Source organism: Salmo trutta, chromosome 36 (assembly GCF_901001165.1).
Source record: "Salmo trutta chromosome 36, fSalTru1.1, whole genome shotgun sequence".
In the NCBI taxonomy this organism is placed as follows: Eukaryota; Metazoa; Chordata; class Actinopteri; order Salmoniformes; family Salmonidae; genus Salmo; species Salmo trutta.
The window spans coordinates 7995005-8014873 of record NC_042992.1 but is presented as its reverse complement, the minus strand read 5'-3'; the positions used below and the strand labels follow the sequence as shown (position 1 = coordinate 8014873).

The 19869-nt window shown below is 44.7% G+C and overlaps 1 protein-coding gene across 5 annotated transcripts in view; it reads right to left on the bottom strand.

Moving 5' to 3' along the window:
• Window positions 1-206: 206 nt before the first annotated feature.
• The window catches only part of LOC115175326 (protein 4.1), a 73014-nt gene continuing 53351 nt past the window's right edge, over window positions 207-19869 (bottom strand). For 4 of the 5 annotated variants that reach the window (XM_029734505.1, XM_029734507.1, XM_029734508.1 and 1 more), the window contains 5 exons: window positions 13807-13935; window positions 11846-11959; window positions 7271-7351; window positions 6656-6786; window positions 207-2614 (listed from right to left, as the gene is read on the bottom strand). In XM_029734505.1, the coding sequence (XP_029590365.1) occupies window positions 6688-6786; window positions 7271-7351; window positions 11846-11959; window positions 13807-13935 (423 nt within the window). In that variant the 3' untranslated portion in view covers window positions 207-2614; window positions 6656-6687. The remainder of the gene's footprint in view (window positions 2615-6655; window positions 6787-7270; window positions 7352-11845; window positions 11960-13806; window positions 13936-19869) is intronic. The other variant, XM_029734506.1, reaches the window with a different exon arrangement.

Here is a 19869-nt window from a genome sequence, read left to right as displayed (position 1 = left end):
TAAGGTATTTCTCGTTTTTTTTTTTAAAAAAAACTGTTTTCGCTTTGCCATTATGGGGTATTGTATGATTGATGATAAAAAGTTTTTAATCCTTTTCACAATGATGAAAATAGCTGAGAAATTATAATTTCCTCATGAGACTAGAAAATTGAGAAATTGGATATAGAACCTCAGTCACAGAACAAAATATCAAGCGGTGTTCAAAATAAGGTGTGTCTACATTTGTGTTTATTTAGTGATGCTGTTTTATTACATATTATCTCTAACAGTGAAGGAAACAGAGAGAGAGAGAGAGACAGAGGGAGAGACAGAGGGAGAGAGACAGAGAGACAGAAGGAGAGAGGGAGAGAGAGAGAGATAGATAGATATAAACATGAACTTAAGAATAAACATGAACTTAAATAGATGTATAGGCTTGCTGGTTCTCCTAGTCTCCATCTATCACTAATGTAGAAAATAAAGTGCCACAATGAAGAATAAGAGGAAGAAACAACACACTGAAAGAACTACAACACATCGGATATTGAACATTGTAATACTATGTGTACTAAAACAACATCATGTTTTTAAACTAGACCAAAACATTTAAAAACTGTGTGTACTGTACTCTTTGCTTACATATTGGGTTGTTTCTTAAAGGGACAGTGTGTACGTCACAGGAGGATCAATTCAATTGGTATTCTTCACAGATAAAAGGCATGGGAGTAAACAGATGAGGGTAAGAATAACTTCATTTTGTGCTGACGTAACTAGTACAGTCTTCTAAAAGGAGAACACCAAAGAGGCTACCAGAGGGAATGTGTTCTCAAAATCCCCAATTGAGACTTTCTGTTTACTTTAAGCTCTTTAAAAAATATATTTTTATCTCAATATTACATACTTTCTGGGTAACAATACCTTACTGTGATTGTTTTTAATTAAAATTGTAAAAAATAAACAAAAATAGTTTCTTAGCAAAGAGCATATTCTCAAACAAGAATTGTGCTAGGACTGTCTGAGAGTGGCCTGTGTTGTGAGGAGGGAAATGGAAACTAGTTGTTATTGGCAGAGAGGTTTGGAACTCTAATTAACTGACTGATGAAGCCAAAACTCCATCCCACCAAAACAGGTTGAAATTTCAGGTGGTCTGTTCAAACAGCTCTTACACTAAAAGGGCATTATCATAATTTTCACAATTTCACAGTAGTATTCCAACCTCATAGAGTGAAAATATAAAACACAATAAAAATCACATTTTTGACAGCATTGGGCCTTTAACATTGATTCTCTAATCAACCCCAATTAATCATTTTTGGCCTTTAGCGTGAAGTGTTCTCCAACTGACTTCTTCTGCGTACTCGCTAAATGAGTAAACACTGCCCCCTTTGGTAGAAAAGTAGAAATACAGGTAAATGAATGCAGGACATTGTAAAGCTGCCTCTACTGCTCTGCCATGCCCGGTATAAATGAATGACTGTTATGTTATGTAGCTGGTGATTGGAATGCTATGTGAAAACATCTAACTACAAACCTGTAAAGTCAGGGTGATCTAAAATGATGGATACATACACAGAAATAAAGGAGGATGTCAATGAAATAATACATAATTTCAATACACTGCTTCTTTCCCTTCAGTCCTGATGAAGCCCCTTTTTCCCCCCAGTGTAACTACAACAACAAAGACAACTAAAACAGTCAAAAAGATGTGAACATCATCCAGACGAATAGATAATGAAGTCATATCTTCAAAAGATGACAAAGACTTAAATAGGGCCCCCAAAAAAGTTTGGATGAAATAAAATATTTTCTACACTTAAATTTAAAAAATACTTTTCACATTGAGAGGGAAAATATAACTTTTTGTACTGTACAAGAGACGAAACCAAACTCGGTTGTAAAAGTTTGATTTGAAGACGGATCCTCGTATCAAGATGGTTGAAGAGTCCCAGAAAAATCACCCAAAATCCCTTGCTATCATCCCACTTCAGAATAAGAGTCCCTTCAAAGTTGACTTTGAAGATACCGATTTTCCAATTACAGCGATAAGAAAAGTCTTAGAAAAATATCAACAAAGTCCCTGCAATCTCTAAACAATTTAAAGACCAAATGCCCTTTGAAAATTCTTGTTAAAATCTCCAGACAAATCGGAGAAAGAGGAAAAGAATTCTAACACTTTATTTCAACATTTTTATTGTTTAGAAAAATCCTGTTTGGTTGTTCGGGATTTGGCAGTGGAGTGGAAGAGAGAGAGAGAGAGGGATTGTGGGTAGTCCTAGGGAATTCTGGGACTTTTTTTGAGAGAGTTCTGTTTGTTCTCTTTTCCTTCAGTTGAACTCCATTGGTTGGGAGGTTCAAAGTTCAGAGTTGATAAGTGAAGCATGTTCTCTCTGGTAGGTTGGACCGGTCCAGTCTGGTGTGGTGTGTGTGTCTGTTCCCAAGGCGGGGGGGGGGGGGGGGGGGGTCTCTGAGGTAAACAAGCAGGAATTGTGGTGTGACAAGCAGAGAAGGTCAGGGCGGGCTGGGGATGTGTGTGTGGGGGGGTATCTCTGAGGTAAACAAGCAGAGAAGGTCAGGGCGGGCGGGGGATGTGTGTGAGTTCACCTTCCTCAGGCGCCGTGGTAGTTTCGGCCCCCAGCTTCACAGACAGTGGACAGAGAGAGAGACAACTTCAGTAACACTACCTCAACATTCCCCTGATTCAACACTCAAGATAAAGAGCGCAAGAGCAGAAAACAGTCAGAAAGGTGAGAGTAGAACTACACCAATGTTGTCACAATGATGAACATGTTTCAGGCTTTAAAAAGCAGGCCCAGACAGGAAGGATGGAGCATGCAGGAGCCTGGTGGAGACAAGGAACGGGTGGGGTGGGGTGAGGTAGGGTGGGGTGAGGTAGGGTGGGGTGAGGTAGGGTGGGGTAGGGTGGGGTGGGGTGAGGTAGGATGGGGTGGGGTAAGGTGGGGTGAGGTAGGGTGGGGGGGTAGGGTGGGGTGGGGTAGGGTGGGGTAGGGTGGGGTGAGGTAGGGTGGGGTAGGGTGGGGTGGGGTGAGGTAGGGTGGGGTGGGGTAAGGTGGGGTGAGGTAGGGTGGGGTAGGGTAGGGTGGGGTAGGGTGAGGTAGGGTGGGGTGAGGTAGGGTGGGGTGAGGTAGGGTGGGGTGGGGTAGGGTGGGGTGAGGTAGGGTGGGGTGAGGTAGGGTGAGGTAGGGTGGGGTGAGGTAGGGTGGGGTGGGGTGAGGTAGGGTAGGGTGAGGTAGGGTGGGGTGAGGTAGGGTGGGGTGAGGTAGGGTGGGGTGGGGTGAGGTAGGATGGGGTGAGGTAGGGTAGGGTGGGGTAGGGTGAGGTAGGGTAGGGTGGGGTAGGGTGAGGTAGGGTGGGGTGAGGTAGGGTGGGGTGGGTGAGGTAGGGTGGGGTGAGGTAGGGTGAGGTAGGGTAGGGTGAGGTAGGGTGGGGTGAGGTAGTGTAGGGTGGGGTGAGGTAGGGTAGGGTGGGGTAGGGTGGGGTGAGGTAGGGTAGGGTGGGGTAGGGTGGGGTGAGGTAGGGTGGGGTAAGGTGAGGTAGGGTGGGGTGGGGTAAGGTGAGGTAGGGTGGGGTAGGGTGAGGTAGGGTGGGGTGAGGTAGGGTGGGTGGTGTGAGGTAGGGTGGGGTGAGGTAGGGTAGGGTGAGGTGAAGTGGGGTGAGGTAGGGTGAGGTAGGGTGGGTGGGGTGAGGTGAGGGTGAGGTGAGGTAGGGTGAGGTGGGGTGAGATAGGGTGAGGTGAGCTATGGTGGGGTGAGGTGAGGTAGGGTGGGGAGAGGTAGGGTGAGGTGGGGTGAGGTAGGGTGAGGTAGGGTGGGTGGGGTGAGGTGGGGTGAGGTAGGGTGTGGTGGGGTGAGGTGGGGTGAGGTAGGGTGGGGTGAGGTAGGTGAGGTGAGGTAGGGTGGGGTGGGGTGAGGTAGGGTGAGGTGAGGTAGGGTGAGGTGGGTGGGGTGGAGCGGAGAGGGAGGAAGTAGTATTGTTAGGGGTGTTCTCAGGCTTCTCAGGCTGTTAGGTTGATGATGTCCAAGGTAAACAGAGCAGAGCTCCATGAACACAGAGCTCCATGAACACAGGGCTCCATGAACACAGGGCTCCATGAACACAGGGCTCCATGAACACAGAGCTCCATGAACACAGGGCTCCATGAACACAGGGCTCCATGAACACAGAGCTCCATGAACACAGAGCTCCATGAACACAGGTCTCCATGAACACAGGGCTCCATGAACACAGGGCTCCATGAACACAGGGCTCCATGAACACAGGGCTCCATGAACACAGAGCTCCATGAACACAGGGCTCCATGAACACAGGGCTCCATGAACACAGGGCTCCATGAACACAGAGCTCCATGAACACAGAGCTCCATGAACACAGGGCTCCATGAACACAGAGCTCCATGAACACAGGGCTCCATGAACACAGGGCTCCATGAACACAGGGCTCCATGAACACAGAGCTCCATGAACCTACTGGGAGGGCACTCTCTCCCCCTCGTCTCCCCCTGTCTGAGAGGAAAGGGGTGGGAGGCACTGTGCGTATACATACCACCCTGGCAGCTGGAACCCTATTCCCTACAAAGTCAGCTATGTTTGACCTAGAACTTGGTCAAAGGTAGGGCACTATATAGGGAATAGGGTTCCATTTAGGACGCAAGCCTGAGCCTGACGGCTTTAACTCAACACAAACATACAGGGCTATAATTAAAGCCACATGGACACCACTGTTTAAAGACCTCATGCTGAGATGTCCTGTTTCATGTAAAGCCACGAGGACACCACTGTTTAAAGACCTCATGCTGAGATGTCCTGTTTCATGTAAAGCCACATGGACACCACTGTTTAAAGACCTCATGCTGAGATGTCCTGTTTCATGTAAAGCCACGTGGACACCACTGTTTAAAGACCTCATGCTGAGATGTCCTGTTTCATGTAGGAATAGGCCTGAGTAAACTGTTATAACTAAATCAACGCAGTTTAACGGACGATAATAAAATTGCAAGGACAATAACTGATAATATAAATATGCATGTCCCTTGTCAGTGGCATACAGTGCTTTTTTTGGAATAGCAACCATTGATGTCCTGCATCCCAAATGGCACCCTATTCTCTATATAGGGTGCTAGTATTGACGAGAGCCCTATGGGGGATGCCATTCGGAACTCACCCTTAAATAACCTTGATCATGGCTCCCTCCCATCATATTGTTTAGTCTGCAGGAGACTAAACAATGAAGCAGAGAGGAGTCATGGTGTTCTCTCTCTCTCTCTCCCTCTCCCTCTCTCTCTCTCTCTCTCTCTTTTTCTCTCTGAATCTCTCTCTCTCTCTCTCTCTCTCTCTCTCTCTCTCTTTCTCTCTGAATCTCTCTCTGTCTCTGTCTCTCTCTCTCTCTCTGAATCTCTCTCTCTCTCTCTCTCTCTCTCTCTCTCTCTCTCTCTCTCTCTCTGTCTCTCTCTCTCTCTGTCTCTCTCTCTGTCTCTCTCTCTCTCTCTCTCGGAGGGAGGGAGGGAGGAGAGGAGAGAGGAGGGGAGGAGGGGGGAGGGAAGATAAGAGAGGGGAGGGAAGAGAGGAGGGGAGAGAGGGAGGGAGGAGGGGGGAGAGGGAAGAGACGAGGGAAGAGAGAAGAAGGGAGGGATCTATGCTGAACCTAAAGTGGGTTTCAGTATGGATTAGGATTACAGACAGATTGATAGTACATGGTGTGTTCCACTGTGGGTTAGGGGTACTGAGCCTGGGGTTAATCTGGGATTAGGGGTACTACTGACCTGATTATAGGAGAGGTGAGCTGAGCCTGGGGTTAATCTGGGATTAGGGGTACTACTGACCTGGTCATAGGAGAGGTGAGCTGAGCCTGGGGTTAATCTGGGATTAGGGGTACTACTGACCTGGTCATAGGAGAGGTGAGCTGAGCCTGGGGTTAATCTGGGATTAGGGGTACTACTGACCTGGTCATAGGAGAGGTGAGCTGAGCCTGGGGTTAATCTGGGATTAGGGGTACTACTGACCTGGTCATAGGAGAGGTGAGTTGAGCCTGGGGTTAATCTGGGATTAGGGGTATTACTGACCTGGTCATAGGAGAGGTGAGCTGAGCCTGGGGCTAATCTGGGATTAGGGGTATTACTGACCTGGTCATAGGAGAGGTGAGCTGAGCCTGGGGTTAATCTGGGATTAGGGGTATTACTGACCTGTTCATACGAGAGGTGAGCTGAGCCTGGGGTTAATCTGGGATTAGGGGTATTACTGACCTGGTCATAGGAGAGGTGAGCTGAGCCTGGGGTTAATCTGGGATTAGGGGTATTACTGACCTGGTCATAGGAGAGGTGAGCTGAGCCTGGGGTTAATCTGGGATTAGGGGTATTACTGACCTGGTCATAGGAGAGGTGAGCTGAGCCTGGGGTTAATCTGGGATTAGGGGTATTACTGACCTGGTCATAGGAGAGGTGAGCTGAGCCTGGGGTTAATCAGGGATTAGGGGTACTACTGACCTGGTCATACGAGAGGTGAGCTGAGCCTGGGGTTAATCTGGGATTAGGGGTATTACTGACCTGGTCATAGGAGAGGTGAGCTGAGCCTGGGGTTAATCAGGGATTAGGGGTACTACTGACCTGGTCATACGAGAGGTGAGCTGAGCCTGGGGTTAATCTGGGATTAGGGGTACTACTGACCTGGTCATAGGAGAGGTGAGCTGAGCCTGGGGTTAATCTGGGGTGATTTCTGTTTCCTGGTGCACCACCACTTTGGTCACAGACATGTCCGGGTGCTGCTCCTTCGCCTCCTTGATGGCCTGGGCCAGAGCCTGAGAAGGATGATACACACACACACACACACACACACACACACACACACACACACACACACACACACACACACACACACACACACACAGGGGAAGGTTCAATATTGAGATTGATGGCACTAATAAAAAGGCTATACATACATTAAAGACTTCATTATTAAACACAATCACCCACAAGCAAATACAGTCGCTAAAACCCACAAGACTACAGAGTTGGAAACATTCATCACCCAAGAAAGCACTAAAAGGGATACTACATTCGGACAAGAATGCGTTCCGTTCACATCACATCAACAAACAAGCTCTTTAATCTTTTTTAGATTTTATTACACAGAGGACTCAAATGTTAATGCATAGATTCTGTGTAATAGCGCTAAACCAGAGGAATGATGTATTGTTACTCCACTGAAGTGGTCTAACACAGAATACACACACAGCCAGCTAGCACAGAGCCGGGGGCTAGAATTAGAATTATGTCCCCCACCTTGTCGTGATCAATCTCTGTGTCTCCAGTTATCACAATCCTCTTCTCAATGCGAGTCTCTGAGATCCCTCCTTTCACCGTCTGAAAGTGAGAGAGAAAGAGTTTTAACAAACGTAGAGGATCAGAAATATCAAGCGCCAGGGGAAGAGAGAGAGCAGCTTTGACCTGACACCATACTGCTAGAGAGATACTGTATATATATATAGAGAGAGAGATCAGCTTTGACCTGACACCATACTGCTAGAGAGATACTGTATATATATATAGAGAGAGAGATCAGCTTTGACCTGACAACATTCTGCTAGAGAGATACTGTATATATATATATATATATATATATATAGAGAGAGAGCAGCTTTGACCTGACAACATTCTGCTAGAGAGATACTGTATATATATATAGAGAGAGAGCAGCTTTGACCTGACACCATACTGCTAGAGAGATACTGTATATATATATAGAGAGAGAGATCAGCTTTGACCTGACAACATTCTGCTAGAGAGATACTGTATATATATATATATATATATATATATATATATATATATATATATATATATATATATAGAGAGAGAGCAGCTTTGACCTGACAACATTCTGCTAGAGAGATACTGTATATATATAGAGAGAGAGAGCAGCTTTGACCTGAGAACATTCTGCTAGAGAGATACTGTATATATATAGAGAGAGAGATCAGCTTTCACCTGACAACATCCTGCTAGAGAGATACTGTATATATATATAGAGAGAGAGCAGCTTTGACCTGAGAACATTCTGCTAGAGAGATACTGTATATATATAGAGAGAGAGAGATCAGCTTTGACCTGACAACATCCTGCTAGAGAGATACTGTATATATATATAGAGAGAGAGCAGCTTTGACCTGACACCATACTCTTAGAGAGATACTGTATATATATATATAGAGAGAGAGAGCAGCTTTGACCTGACACCATACTCTTAGAGAGATACTGTATATATATAGAGAGAGAGCAGCTTTGACCTGAGAACATTCTGTTAGAGAGATACTGTATATATATATATATATATATATATATATATATAGAGAGAGAGAGCAGCTTTGACCTGACAACATACTGGTAGAGAGATACTGTATATATATATATAGAGAGAGAGCAGCTTTGACCTGACACCATACTGTTAGAGAGATACTGTATGTATATATAGAGAGAGCAGCATTGACCTGAGAACATTCTGCTAGAGAGATACTGTATATATATATAGAGAGAGAGAGCAGCTTTGACCTGACACCATACTGTTAGAGAGATACTGTATGTATATATAGAGAGAGCAGCATTGACCTGAGAACATTCTGCTAGAGAGATACTGTATATATATATATATAGATAGAGAGCAGCTTTGACCTGAGAACATTCTGCTAGAGAGATACTGTATGTATATAGAGAGAGAGCAGCTTTGACCTGAGAACATTCTGCTAGAGAGATACTGTATATATATAGAGAGAGAGAGCAGCTTTGACCTGACACCATACTCTTAGAGAGATACTGTATATATAGAGAGAGAGAGCAGCTTTGACCTGAGAACATTCTGTTAGAGAGATACTGTATATATATATATATATATATATATATATATATATATATATAGAGAGAGAGAGAGAGAGAGAGAGAGAGAGCAGCTTTGACCTGACAACATACTGGTAGAGAGATACTATATATATATATATATATATAGAGAGAGAGAGAGAGAGAGCAGCTTTGACCTGACAACATACTGGTAGAGAGATACTGTATATATATATATAGAGAGAGAGCAGCTTTGACCTGACACCATACTGTTAGAGAGATACTGTATGTATATATAGAGAGAGCAGCATTGACCTGAGAACATTCTGCTAGAGAGATACTGTATATATATATAGAGAGAGAGCAGCTTTGACCTGACACCATACTGTTAGAGAGATACTGTATGTATATATAGAGAGAGCAGCATTGACCTGAGAACATTCTGCTAGAGAGATACTGTATATATATATATAGATAGAGAGCAGCTTTGACCTGAGAACATTCTGCTAGAGAGATACTGTATGTATATAGAGAGAGAGCAGCTTTGACCTGAGAACATTCTGCTAGAGAGATACTGTATATATATATAGAGAGAGCAGCTTTGACCTGACACCATAGTGTTAGAGAGATACTGTATATATATATAGATAGAGAGCAGCTTTGACCTGACAACATACTGTTAGAGAGAAAGGGAGTGCTCCTAATCTCAGTTTGTTACCTGTATAAAAGACACCTGTCCACAGAAGCAATCAATCAATCAGATACCAAACTCTCCACCATGGCCAAGACCAAAGAGCTCTCCAAGGATGTCAGGGACAAGATTGTAGACCTACACAAGGCTGGAATGGGCTACAAGACCATCGCCAAGCAGCTTGGTGAGAAGGTGACAACAGTTGGTGCGATTATTCGCAAATGGAAGAAACCCAAAAGAACTGTCAATCTCCCTCGGCCTGGGGCTCCATGCAAGATCTCACCTCGTGGAGTTGCAATGATCATGAGAACGGTGTCAATGATCTCAAGGCAGCTGGGACCATAGTCACCAAAAAAACAATTGGTAACACACTACGCCGTGAAGGACTGAAATCCTGCAGCGCCCGCAAGGTCCCCCTGCTCAAGAAAGCACATATACATGCCCGTCTGAAGTTTGCCAATGAACATCTGAATGACTCAGAGGACAACTGGGTGAAAGTGTTGTGGTCAGATGAGACCAAAATGGAGCTCTTTGGCATCAACTCAACTCGCCGTGTTTGGAGGAGGAGGAATGCTGCCTATGACCCCAAGAATACCATCCCCACCGTCAAACATGGAAGTGGAAACATTATGCTTTGGGGGTGTTTTTCTGCTAAGGGGACAGAACAACTTCACCGCATCAAAGGGACGATGGACGGGGCCATGTACCGTCAAATGTTTGGTGAGAACCTCCTTCCCTCAGCCAGGGCATTGAAAATGGGTCGTGGATGGGTATTCCAGCATGACAATGACCCAAAACACACAGCCAAGGCAACAAAGGAGTGGCTCAAGAAGAAGCACATTAAGGTCCTGGAGTGGTCTAGCCAGTCTCCAGACCTTAATCCCACAGAAAATCTGTGGAAGGAGCTGAAGGTTCGAGTTGCCAAACGTCAGCCTCGAAACCTTAATGACTTGGAGAAGATCTGCAAAGAGGAGTGGGACAAAATCCCTCCTGAGATGTGTGCAAACCTGGTGGCCAACTACAAGAAATGTCTGACCTCTGATTGCCAACAAGTACTAAGTCATGTTTTGCAGAGGGGTCAAATACTTATTTCCCTCATTAAAATGCAAATCAATTTATAACATTTTTTGACATGCGATTTTCTGGATTTTTTTGTTGTTATTCTGTCTCTCACTGTTAAAATAAACCTACCATTAAAATTATAAACTGATCATTTCTTTGTCAGTGGGCAAACGTACAAAATCAGCAGGGGATCAAATACTTTTTTCCCTCACTGTAAATATAGAAAGAGAGCAGCTTTGACCTGGCAACATTCTGTTAGAGAGATACTGTATATATATAGAGAGAGAGAGCAGCTTTGACCTGACAACATTCTGTCAGAGATACTGAATAGAGAGAGCAGCTTTGACCTGACAACATTCTGTCAGAGATACTGAATAGAGAGAGAGAGAGATCAGCTTTGACCTGACAACATTCTGTCAGAGATACTGAATAGAGAGAGAGAGAGAGCAGCTTTGACCTGACAACATTCTGTCAGAGATACTGTATATATATAGAGAGAGAGCAGCTTTGACCTGACAACATTCTGTCAGAGATACTGAATAGAGAGAGAGAGAGAGCAGCTTTGACCTGACAACATTCTGTCAGAGATACTGTATATATATAGAGAGAGAGCAGCTTTGACCTGACAACATTCTGTCAGAGATACTGAATAGAGAGAGAGAGCAGCTTTGACCTGACAACATTCTGTCAGAGATACTGAATAGAGAGAGAGAGAGAGCAGCTTTGACCTGACAACATTCTGTCAGAGATACTGTATATATATAGAGAGAGAGCAGCATTGACCTGACAACATTCTGTCAGAGATACTGTATATATATAGAGAGAGAGCAGCATTGACCTGACAACATTCTGTCAGAGATACTGAATAGAGAGAGAGAGAGAGCAGCTTTGACCTGACAACATTCTGTCAGAGATACTGAATAGAGAGAGAGAGAGAGCAGCTTTGACCTGACAACATTCTGTCAGAGATACTGAATAGAGAGAGAGAGAGCAGCTTTGACCTGACAACATTCTGTCAGAGATACTGAATAGAGAGAGAGAGAGATCAGCTTTGAGGCAGAAGAGGGTATTATTAAATTTGTACTTATTCTTTGATCTGTGTATGTTTTTTCACTGCTCAACCCTTATGGTGGGTCGCGACTCAAAAGACATCTCAATTGGTGGGTCACAAAGCAAAACATTTTAGGTATCCCCATGTGCTAAATGATTAAAATGTAAATGTAAAACATCTACAAAGGCCAAACTGATTCTAGGTCAGGAAGCCCAGGGCGTACCTTGGTGATTTGAGTGGTGGTGGTTGTACTGACTGTCTCTGAGGTGATGGTCTGGGCACTCAGCAGCACTCCAGAGTCCCTCTCTGCCATGCTGTCTATGGGCTGAAGGAGACACTATGTTAACACAAGGGGGAGAAAAGGGGTTCATTTAGGACTACAGTCGTGGCCAAAAGTTTTGAGAATGAAACAAATATTAATTTCCACAAAGTTTGCTGCTTCAGTGTCTTTAGATATTTTTGTCAGATGTTACTATGGAATACTGAAGTATAATTACAAGCATTTCATAAGTGTCAAAGGCTTTTATTGACAATTACATGAAGTTGATGCAAAGAGTCAATATTTGCAGTGTTGACCCTTCTTTTTCAAGACCTCTGCAATCTGCCCTGGCATGCTGTCAATTAACTTCTGGGCCACATCCTGACTGATGGCAGCCCATTCTTGCATAATCAATGCTTGGAGTTTGTCAGAATTCGTGGGTTTTTGTTTGTCCACCCGCCTCTTGAGGATTGACCACAAGTTCTCAATGGGATTAAGGTCTGGGGAGTTTCCTGGCCATGGACCCAAAATATTAATGTTTTGTTCCCCGAGCCACTTAGTTATCACTTTTGTCTTATGGCAAGGTGCTCCATCATGCTGGAAAACGCATTGTTCGTCACCAAACTGTTCCTGGATGGTTGGGAGAAGTTGCTCTCGGAGGATGTGTTGGTACCATTCTTTATTCATAGCTGTGTTCTTAGGCAGAATTGTGAGTGAGCCCACTCCCTTGGCTGAGAAGCAACCCCATACATGAATGGTCTCAGGATGCTTTACTGTTGGCATGACACAGGACTGATGGTAGCGCTCACCTTGTCTTCTCCGGACAAGCTTTTTTCCGGATGCCCCAAACAATCGGAAAGGGGATTCATCAGAGAAAATGACTTTACCCCAGTCCTCAGCAGTCCAATCCCTGTATCTTTTGCAGAATATCAGTCTGTCCCTGATGTTTTTCCTGGAGAGAAGTGGCTTCTTTGCTGCCCTTCTTGACACCAGGCCATCTTCCAAAAGTCTTTGCCTCACTGTGCGTGCAGATGCACTCACACCTGCCTGCTGCCATTCCTGAGCAAGCTCTGTACTGGTGGTGCCCCGATCCCGCAGCTGAATCAACTTTAGGAGACAGTCCTGGCGCTTGCTGGACTTTCTTGGGTGCCCTGAAGCCTTCTTCACAACAATTGAACCGCTCTCCTTGAAGTTCTTGATGATCCAATAAATGGTTGATTGAGATGCAATCTTACTGGCTGCAATATCCTTGCCTGTGAAGCCCTTTTTGTGCAAAGCAATGATGACGGCACGTTTCCTTGCAGGTAACCATGGTTGACAGAGGAAGAACAATGATTCCAAGCACCACCCTCCTTTTGAAGCTTCCAGTCTGTTATTCGAACTCAATCAGCATGACAGAGTGATCTCCAGCCTTGTCCTCGTCAACACTCACACCTGTGTTAACGAGAGAATCACTGACATGATGTCAGCTGGTCCTTTTGTGGCAGGGCTGAAATGCAGTGGACATGTTTTTTGGGGATTCAGTTCATTTGCATGGCAAAGAGGGACTTTGCAATTAATTGCAATTCATCTGATCACTCTTCATAACATTCTGGAGTATATGCACATTGCCATCATACAAACTGAGGCAGCAGACTTTGTGAAAATTTATATTTGTGTCATTCTCAAAACTTTTGGCCACGATAGTACATTGTCTACCGGCTGTGAGAAAGACAACAGGATCAAGTTCATTAGGCACCAAAAGGAAGAAAACACACTGAAACAGTGAGGGACTACCAGCAATTGTCCAATAAGAAATGCTTGTTTTCATGTTTTAAAACTTTTTTCCCAGTTGGGTATCCTGATGAATACAGCCCAGTTTACTGTTAAAACAAACTCATTGGGTTAATAAAGGGTTTTATTTAATAAATGTTTATCCCTCTCACCTGCGCTGACTCGTAGGTAATGGTCTTGGTCTCAGTGTGCACGATGGGGACCTCCTTGTTAGAGACGTCTCCTCGCAGGGAGTTAGACACGTCTGAGATGGTGATTGTCTGTGTCTTCACCACGTTAGGCTGTGCGGAAAGAGGGAGAATACACACAGGGAATATTGAGTTTGTCGTATCCTCACTTCCCAACCACCCTCTCTAACTACATACTAGATCTATCAGAACCTTCTGTAGTATGACAAAATACTATATATACAGCATTCATACACGTCTCTCCACATACCGTATTCTCTCCCAACCCATCTATCACAGACCTGTCAAGACCCACGATGACCTATGACCCATAGTCCCCTGTTCATTCTCATTCTCTGTGACTATCCGGTGAGAGAAAGAGAGAAAGCGAGAGAGAAAGGGAGAGACAGAGAAAGAGAGCGAGCCCACTTATTCAAGTCAGATATAATTTTGAGCCCATGAAAGGAGCAGATATGTGATATGACAGCTATAGCAGAGTGCTTGCTGGACTGGACATCTGTTCAAAGCAGGGCAATCTTCACACTGCGTAGTCCTTTTCAAAGTCAACCTCTCCATGTGACCAACTAATAATTAAGGAAACCTAATTTCTAGGCCGAGTTCCTTTCCTGGAGTTAGAGACCAAGAGTCAACATCAGAGGGGTGGAGGGGAGTTCATTAATTAGAGAGTCAACATCAGGGGGGTGGAGGGGAGTTCATTAATTAGAGAGTCAACATCAGGGGGGTGGAGGGGAGTTCCTTAATTAGAGAGTCAACATCAGAGGGGTGGAGGGGAGTTCCTTAATTAGAGAGTCAACATCAGAGGGGTGAAGGGGAGTTCCCTAATTAGAGAGTCAACATCAGGGGGGTGGAGGGGAGTTCCCTAATTAGAGAGTCAACATCAGAGGGGTGGAGGGGAGTTCCTTAATTAGAGAGTCAACATCAGGGGGTGGAGGGGAGTTCCTTAATTAGAGAGTCAACATCAGAGGGGTGGAGGGGAGTTCCCTAATTAGAGAGTCAACATCAGGGGGGTGGAGGGGAGTTCCTTAATTAGAGAGTCAACATCAGGGGGGCGGAGGGGAGTTCCCTAATTAGAGAGTCAACATCAGAGGGGTGGAGGGGAGTTCCCTAATTAGAGAGTCAACATCAGGGGGGTGGAGGGGAGTTCCCTAATTAGAGAGTCAACATCAGGGGGGTGGAGGGGAGTTCCCTAATTAGAGAGTCAACATCAGGGGGGTGGAGGGGAGTTCCCTAATTAGAGAGTCAACATCAGGGGGTGGAGGGGAGTTCCCTAATTAGAGAGTCAACATCAGGGGGGTGGAGGGGAGTTCCCTAATTAGAGAGTCAACATCAGAGGGGTGGAGTCGAGTTCCCTAATTAGAGAGTCAACATCAGAGGGGTGGAGGGGAGTTCCCTAATTAGAGAGTCAACATCAGGGGGGTGGAGGGGAGTTCCCTAATTAGAGAGTCAACATCAGAGGGGTGGAGGGGAGTTCCTTAATTAGAGAGTCAACATCAGGGGGGTGGAGGGGAGTTCCTTAATTAGAGAGTCAACATCAGGGGGGTGGAGGGGAGTTCCTTAATTAGAGAGTCAACATCAGGGGGGTGGAGGGGAGTTCCCTAATTAGAGAGTCAACATCAGGGGGGTGGAGGGGAGTTCCCTAATTAGAGAGTCAACATCAAGGGGGTGGAGGGGAGTTCCCTAATTAGAGAGTCAACATCAGAGGGGGTGGAGGGGAGTTCCCTAATTAGAGAGTCAACATCAGGGGGGTGGAGGGGAGTTCCCTAATTAAAAGAGTCAACATCAGGGGGGTGGAGGGGAGTTCCTTAATTAGAGAGTCAACATCAGGGGGTGGAGGGGAGTTCCCTAATTAGAGAGTCAACATCAGGGGGGTGGAGGGGAGTTCCTTAATTAGAGAGTCAACATCAGGGGGGTGGAGGGGAGTTCCTTAATTAGAGAGTCAACATCAGGGGGTGGAGGGGAGTTCCTTAATTAGAGAGTCAACATCAGGGGGTGGAGGGGAGTTCCCTAATTAGAGAGTCAACATCAGGGGGGTGGAGGGGAGTTCCCTAATTAGAGAGTCAACATCAGAGGGGTGGAGGGGAGTTCCTTAATTAGAGAGTCAACATCAGGGGGTGGAGGGGAGTTCCTTAATTAGAGAGTCAACATCAGGGGGGTGGAGGGGAGTTCCTTAATTAGAGAGTCAACATCAGGGGGGTGGAGGGGAGTTCCCTAATTAGAAAGTCAACATCAGGGGGGTGGAGGGGAGTTCCCTAATTAGCAGCAAAACAGACACAACCCCCCCAGAAAAAAAAGAATGATAATAAAATGTAAGTTAAAAAAAAATATGGAAAGAGTGGATATCCCTAACTAGTGATCTGACAAGACACCCCCTCCAATCAAAAAAGTCCAACATAGAATCTAAAAACAGACTGACACCCATCAGACATTCAAAATGAATACATCTGTCACTTCTTAGCATACAGGACACCACAGCATGAAACAGAACAGTAGTAATATAATATCAGTAGTAATATATATACAGTAGTAATATATATATACGTAGTAATATATATACAGTAGTAATATATATACGGTAGTAATATATAAACAGTAGTAATATACATACACAGTAGTAATATATATACAGTAGTAATATACATACAGTAGTCATATATATACTGTAGTAATATATACACAGTAGTAATATATATACAGTAGTAATATATATACTGTACTACTATACTTAGGTTGGGGTCATTAAAACTCGCATTTCAACCACTCCACACATTTCTTGTTAACAGACTATAGTTTTGGCAAGTCGGTTAGGACATCTACTTTGTGCATGACACAAGTAATTTTTCCAACAATTGTTTACAGACAGATTTATTTCACTTATAATTCACTGTATCACAATTCCAGTGGGTCAGAAGTTTACATACACTAAGTTGACTGTGCCTTTAAACAGCTTGGAAAATTCCTGAAAATGATGTCATGGCTTTATAAGCTTCTGATAGGCTAATTGACATCATTTGAGCCAATTGGAGGTGTACCTGTGGATGTATTTCAACGCCTACCTTCAAACTCAGTGCCTCTTTGCTTGACATCATGGGAAAATCAAAAGAAATCAGCCAAGACCTCAGAAAAAAAATTGTAGACCTCCACAAGTCTGGTTCATCCTTGGGAGCAATTTCCAAACGCCTGAAGGTACCACGTTCATCTGTACAAACAATAGTGCGCAAGCATAAACACCATGGGACCACGCAGCCGTCATACCGCTCAGGAAGGAGACGCATTCTGTCTCCTAGAGATTAAAGTACTTTGGTGCGAAAAGAGCAAATCAATCCCAGAACAACAGCAAAGGACCCTGTGAAGATGCTGGAGGAAACAGTTACAAAAGTATCTATATCCACAGTAAAACAAGTCCTATATCGACATAACCTGACAGGCCGCTCAGCAAGGAAGAAGCCACTGCTCCAAAACCGCAATAAAAAAGCCAGACTACGGTTTGTAACTGCATATGGGGACAAAGATCGTACTTTTTGGAGAAATGTCCTCTGGTCTGATGAAACAAAAATAGAACTGTTTGGCCATAATGACCATCGTTATGTTTGGAGGAAAAAGGTGGAGGATTGCATGCCGAAGAACACGGGGGTGGCAGCATCATGTTGTGCTTTGCTGCAGGAGGGACTGGTGCGCTTCACAAAATAGATGGCATGATGAGGAAGGGAAATTATGTGGATATATTGAAGCAACATCTCAAGACATCAGTCAGGAAGTTAAAGCTTGGTCGCAAATGGGTCTTCCAAATTGACAGTGACCCCAAGCATACTTCCAAAGTTGTGGCAAAATGGCTTATGGACAACAATGTCAAAGTATCTTCTGTTGAATGTGACAATTAATCTTGATGGTTGTACAGTCGTCTCAAATAAAACTGTGAAGGACCTCGGCGTTACTCTGGACCCTGATCTCTCTTTTGATGAACATATCAAGATTGTTTCAAGGACAGCTTTTTTCCATCTGCATAACATTGCAAAAATCAGACATTTTCTGTCCAAATTTGATGCAGAAAAATGAATCCATACTTTTGTTACTTCTAGGTTGGACTACTGCAATGCTCTACTTTCCGGCTACCCGGATAAAGCACTAAACAAACTTCAGTTAGTGCTAAATACGGCTGCTAGAATCCTGACTACAACCAATTTTTTAAAATCATATTACTCCAGTACTAGCCTCCCTACACTGGCTTCCTGTTAAGGCAAGGGCTGATTTCAAGGTTTTACTGCTAACCTACAAAGCATTACATGGGCTTGCTCCTACCTATCTTTCCGATTTGGTCCTGCCGTACATACCTACACGTACGCTACGGTCACAAGATGCAGGCCTCCTAATTGTCCCTAGAATTTCTAAGCAAACAGCTGGAGGCAGGGCTTTCTCCTATAGAGCTCCATTTTTATGGAATGGTCTGCCTACCCATGTGAGAGACGCAGACTCGGTTTCAACCGTTACGTCTTTATTGAAGACTCATCTCTTCAGTAGGTCCTATGATTGAGTGTAGTCTGGCCCAGGAGTGTGAAGGTGAATGGAATGGCACTGGAGCAACGAACTGCCCTTGCTGGCTCTGCCTAGCTGGTTCCCCTCTCTCCACTGGGATTCTCTGCCTCTAACCCTATTACAGGGGCCGAGTCACTGGCTTACTGGTGCTCTTCCATGCCGTCCCTAGGAGGGGTGCGTCACTTGAGTGGGTTGAGTCACTGACGTGGTCTTCCTGTCTGGGTTGGCGCTCCCCCTTGGGTTGTGCCGTGGCGGAGATCTTTGTGGGCTATACTCGGTCTTGTCTCAGGATGGTAAGTTGGTGGTTGAAGCTATCCCTCTAGTGGTGTGGGGGCTGTGCTTTGGCAAAGTGGGTGGGGTTATATCCTGCCTGTTTGGCCCTGTCTGGGGGTATCCTCGGATGGGGCCACAGTGTCTCCTGACCCCGCCTGTCTCAGTCTCCAGTATTTATGCTGCAGTAGTTTATGTGTTGGGGGGCTAGGGTCAGTCTGTTATATCTGGAGTATTTCTCTTGTCTTATCCGGTGTCCTGTGTGAATTTAAGTATGCTCTCTCTAATTTACTCTTTCTTTCGGAGGACCTGAGCCCTAGGACCATGCCTCAGGACTACCTGGCATGATGACTCCTTGTTGTCCCCAGTCCACCTGGCCGTGCTGCTGCTCCAGTTTCAACTGTTCTGCTATGGAACCCTGACCCCTTCACTGTGATTACTATTATTTGACCATGCTGGTCATTTATGAACACTTGAACATCTTGGCCATGTTCTGTTATAATCTCCACCGGGCACAGCCAGAAGAGGACTGGCCACCCCTCATAGCCTGGTTCCTGTCTAGGTTTCTTCCTAGGTTTTTGCCTTTCTAGGGAGTTTTTCCTAGCCACCATGCTTCTACACCTGTATTGCTTGCTGTTTGGGGTTTTAGGCTGGGTTTCTGTACAGCACTTTGAGATATCAGCTGATGTAAGAAGGGCTATATAAATACATTTGATTTGATGTATTGGAGTGGCCATCACAAAGCCCTAACCTCAATCCTATAGAAAATGTGTGGGCAGAACTGAAAAAGCCTGTGCGAGCAAGGAGGCCTACAAACCTGATTCAGTTACACCAGCTCTGTCAGGAGGAATGGGTCAAAATTCCCCAAACTTATTGTGGGAAGCTTGTGGAAGGCTACCCAAAACGTTTGACCCAAGTTAAAAAATGTAAAGGCAATGCTACCAAATAATAATTGAGTGTATGTAAACTTCTGACCCACTGGGAATGTGATGAAAGAAACAAAAGATTAAATAAATTATTCTCTCTACTTATTCTGACATTTCACATTCTTAAAATAAAGTGGTGATCCTAACTGACCTAAGACAATTTTTACTAGGATTAAATGTCCGGAATTGTGAAAAGCTGAGTTTAAATGTATTTGGCTAAGGTGTATGTAAACTTCTGACTTCTGTACATATAAGATAGTAATATCTATACAGTAGTAATATATATATACAGTAGTAATAT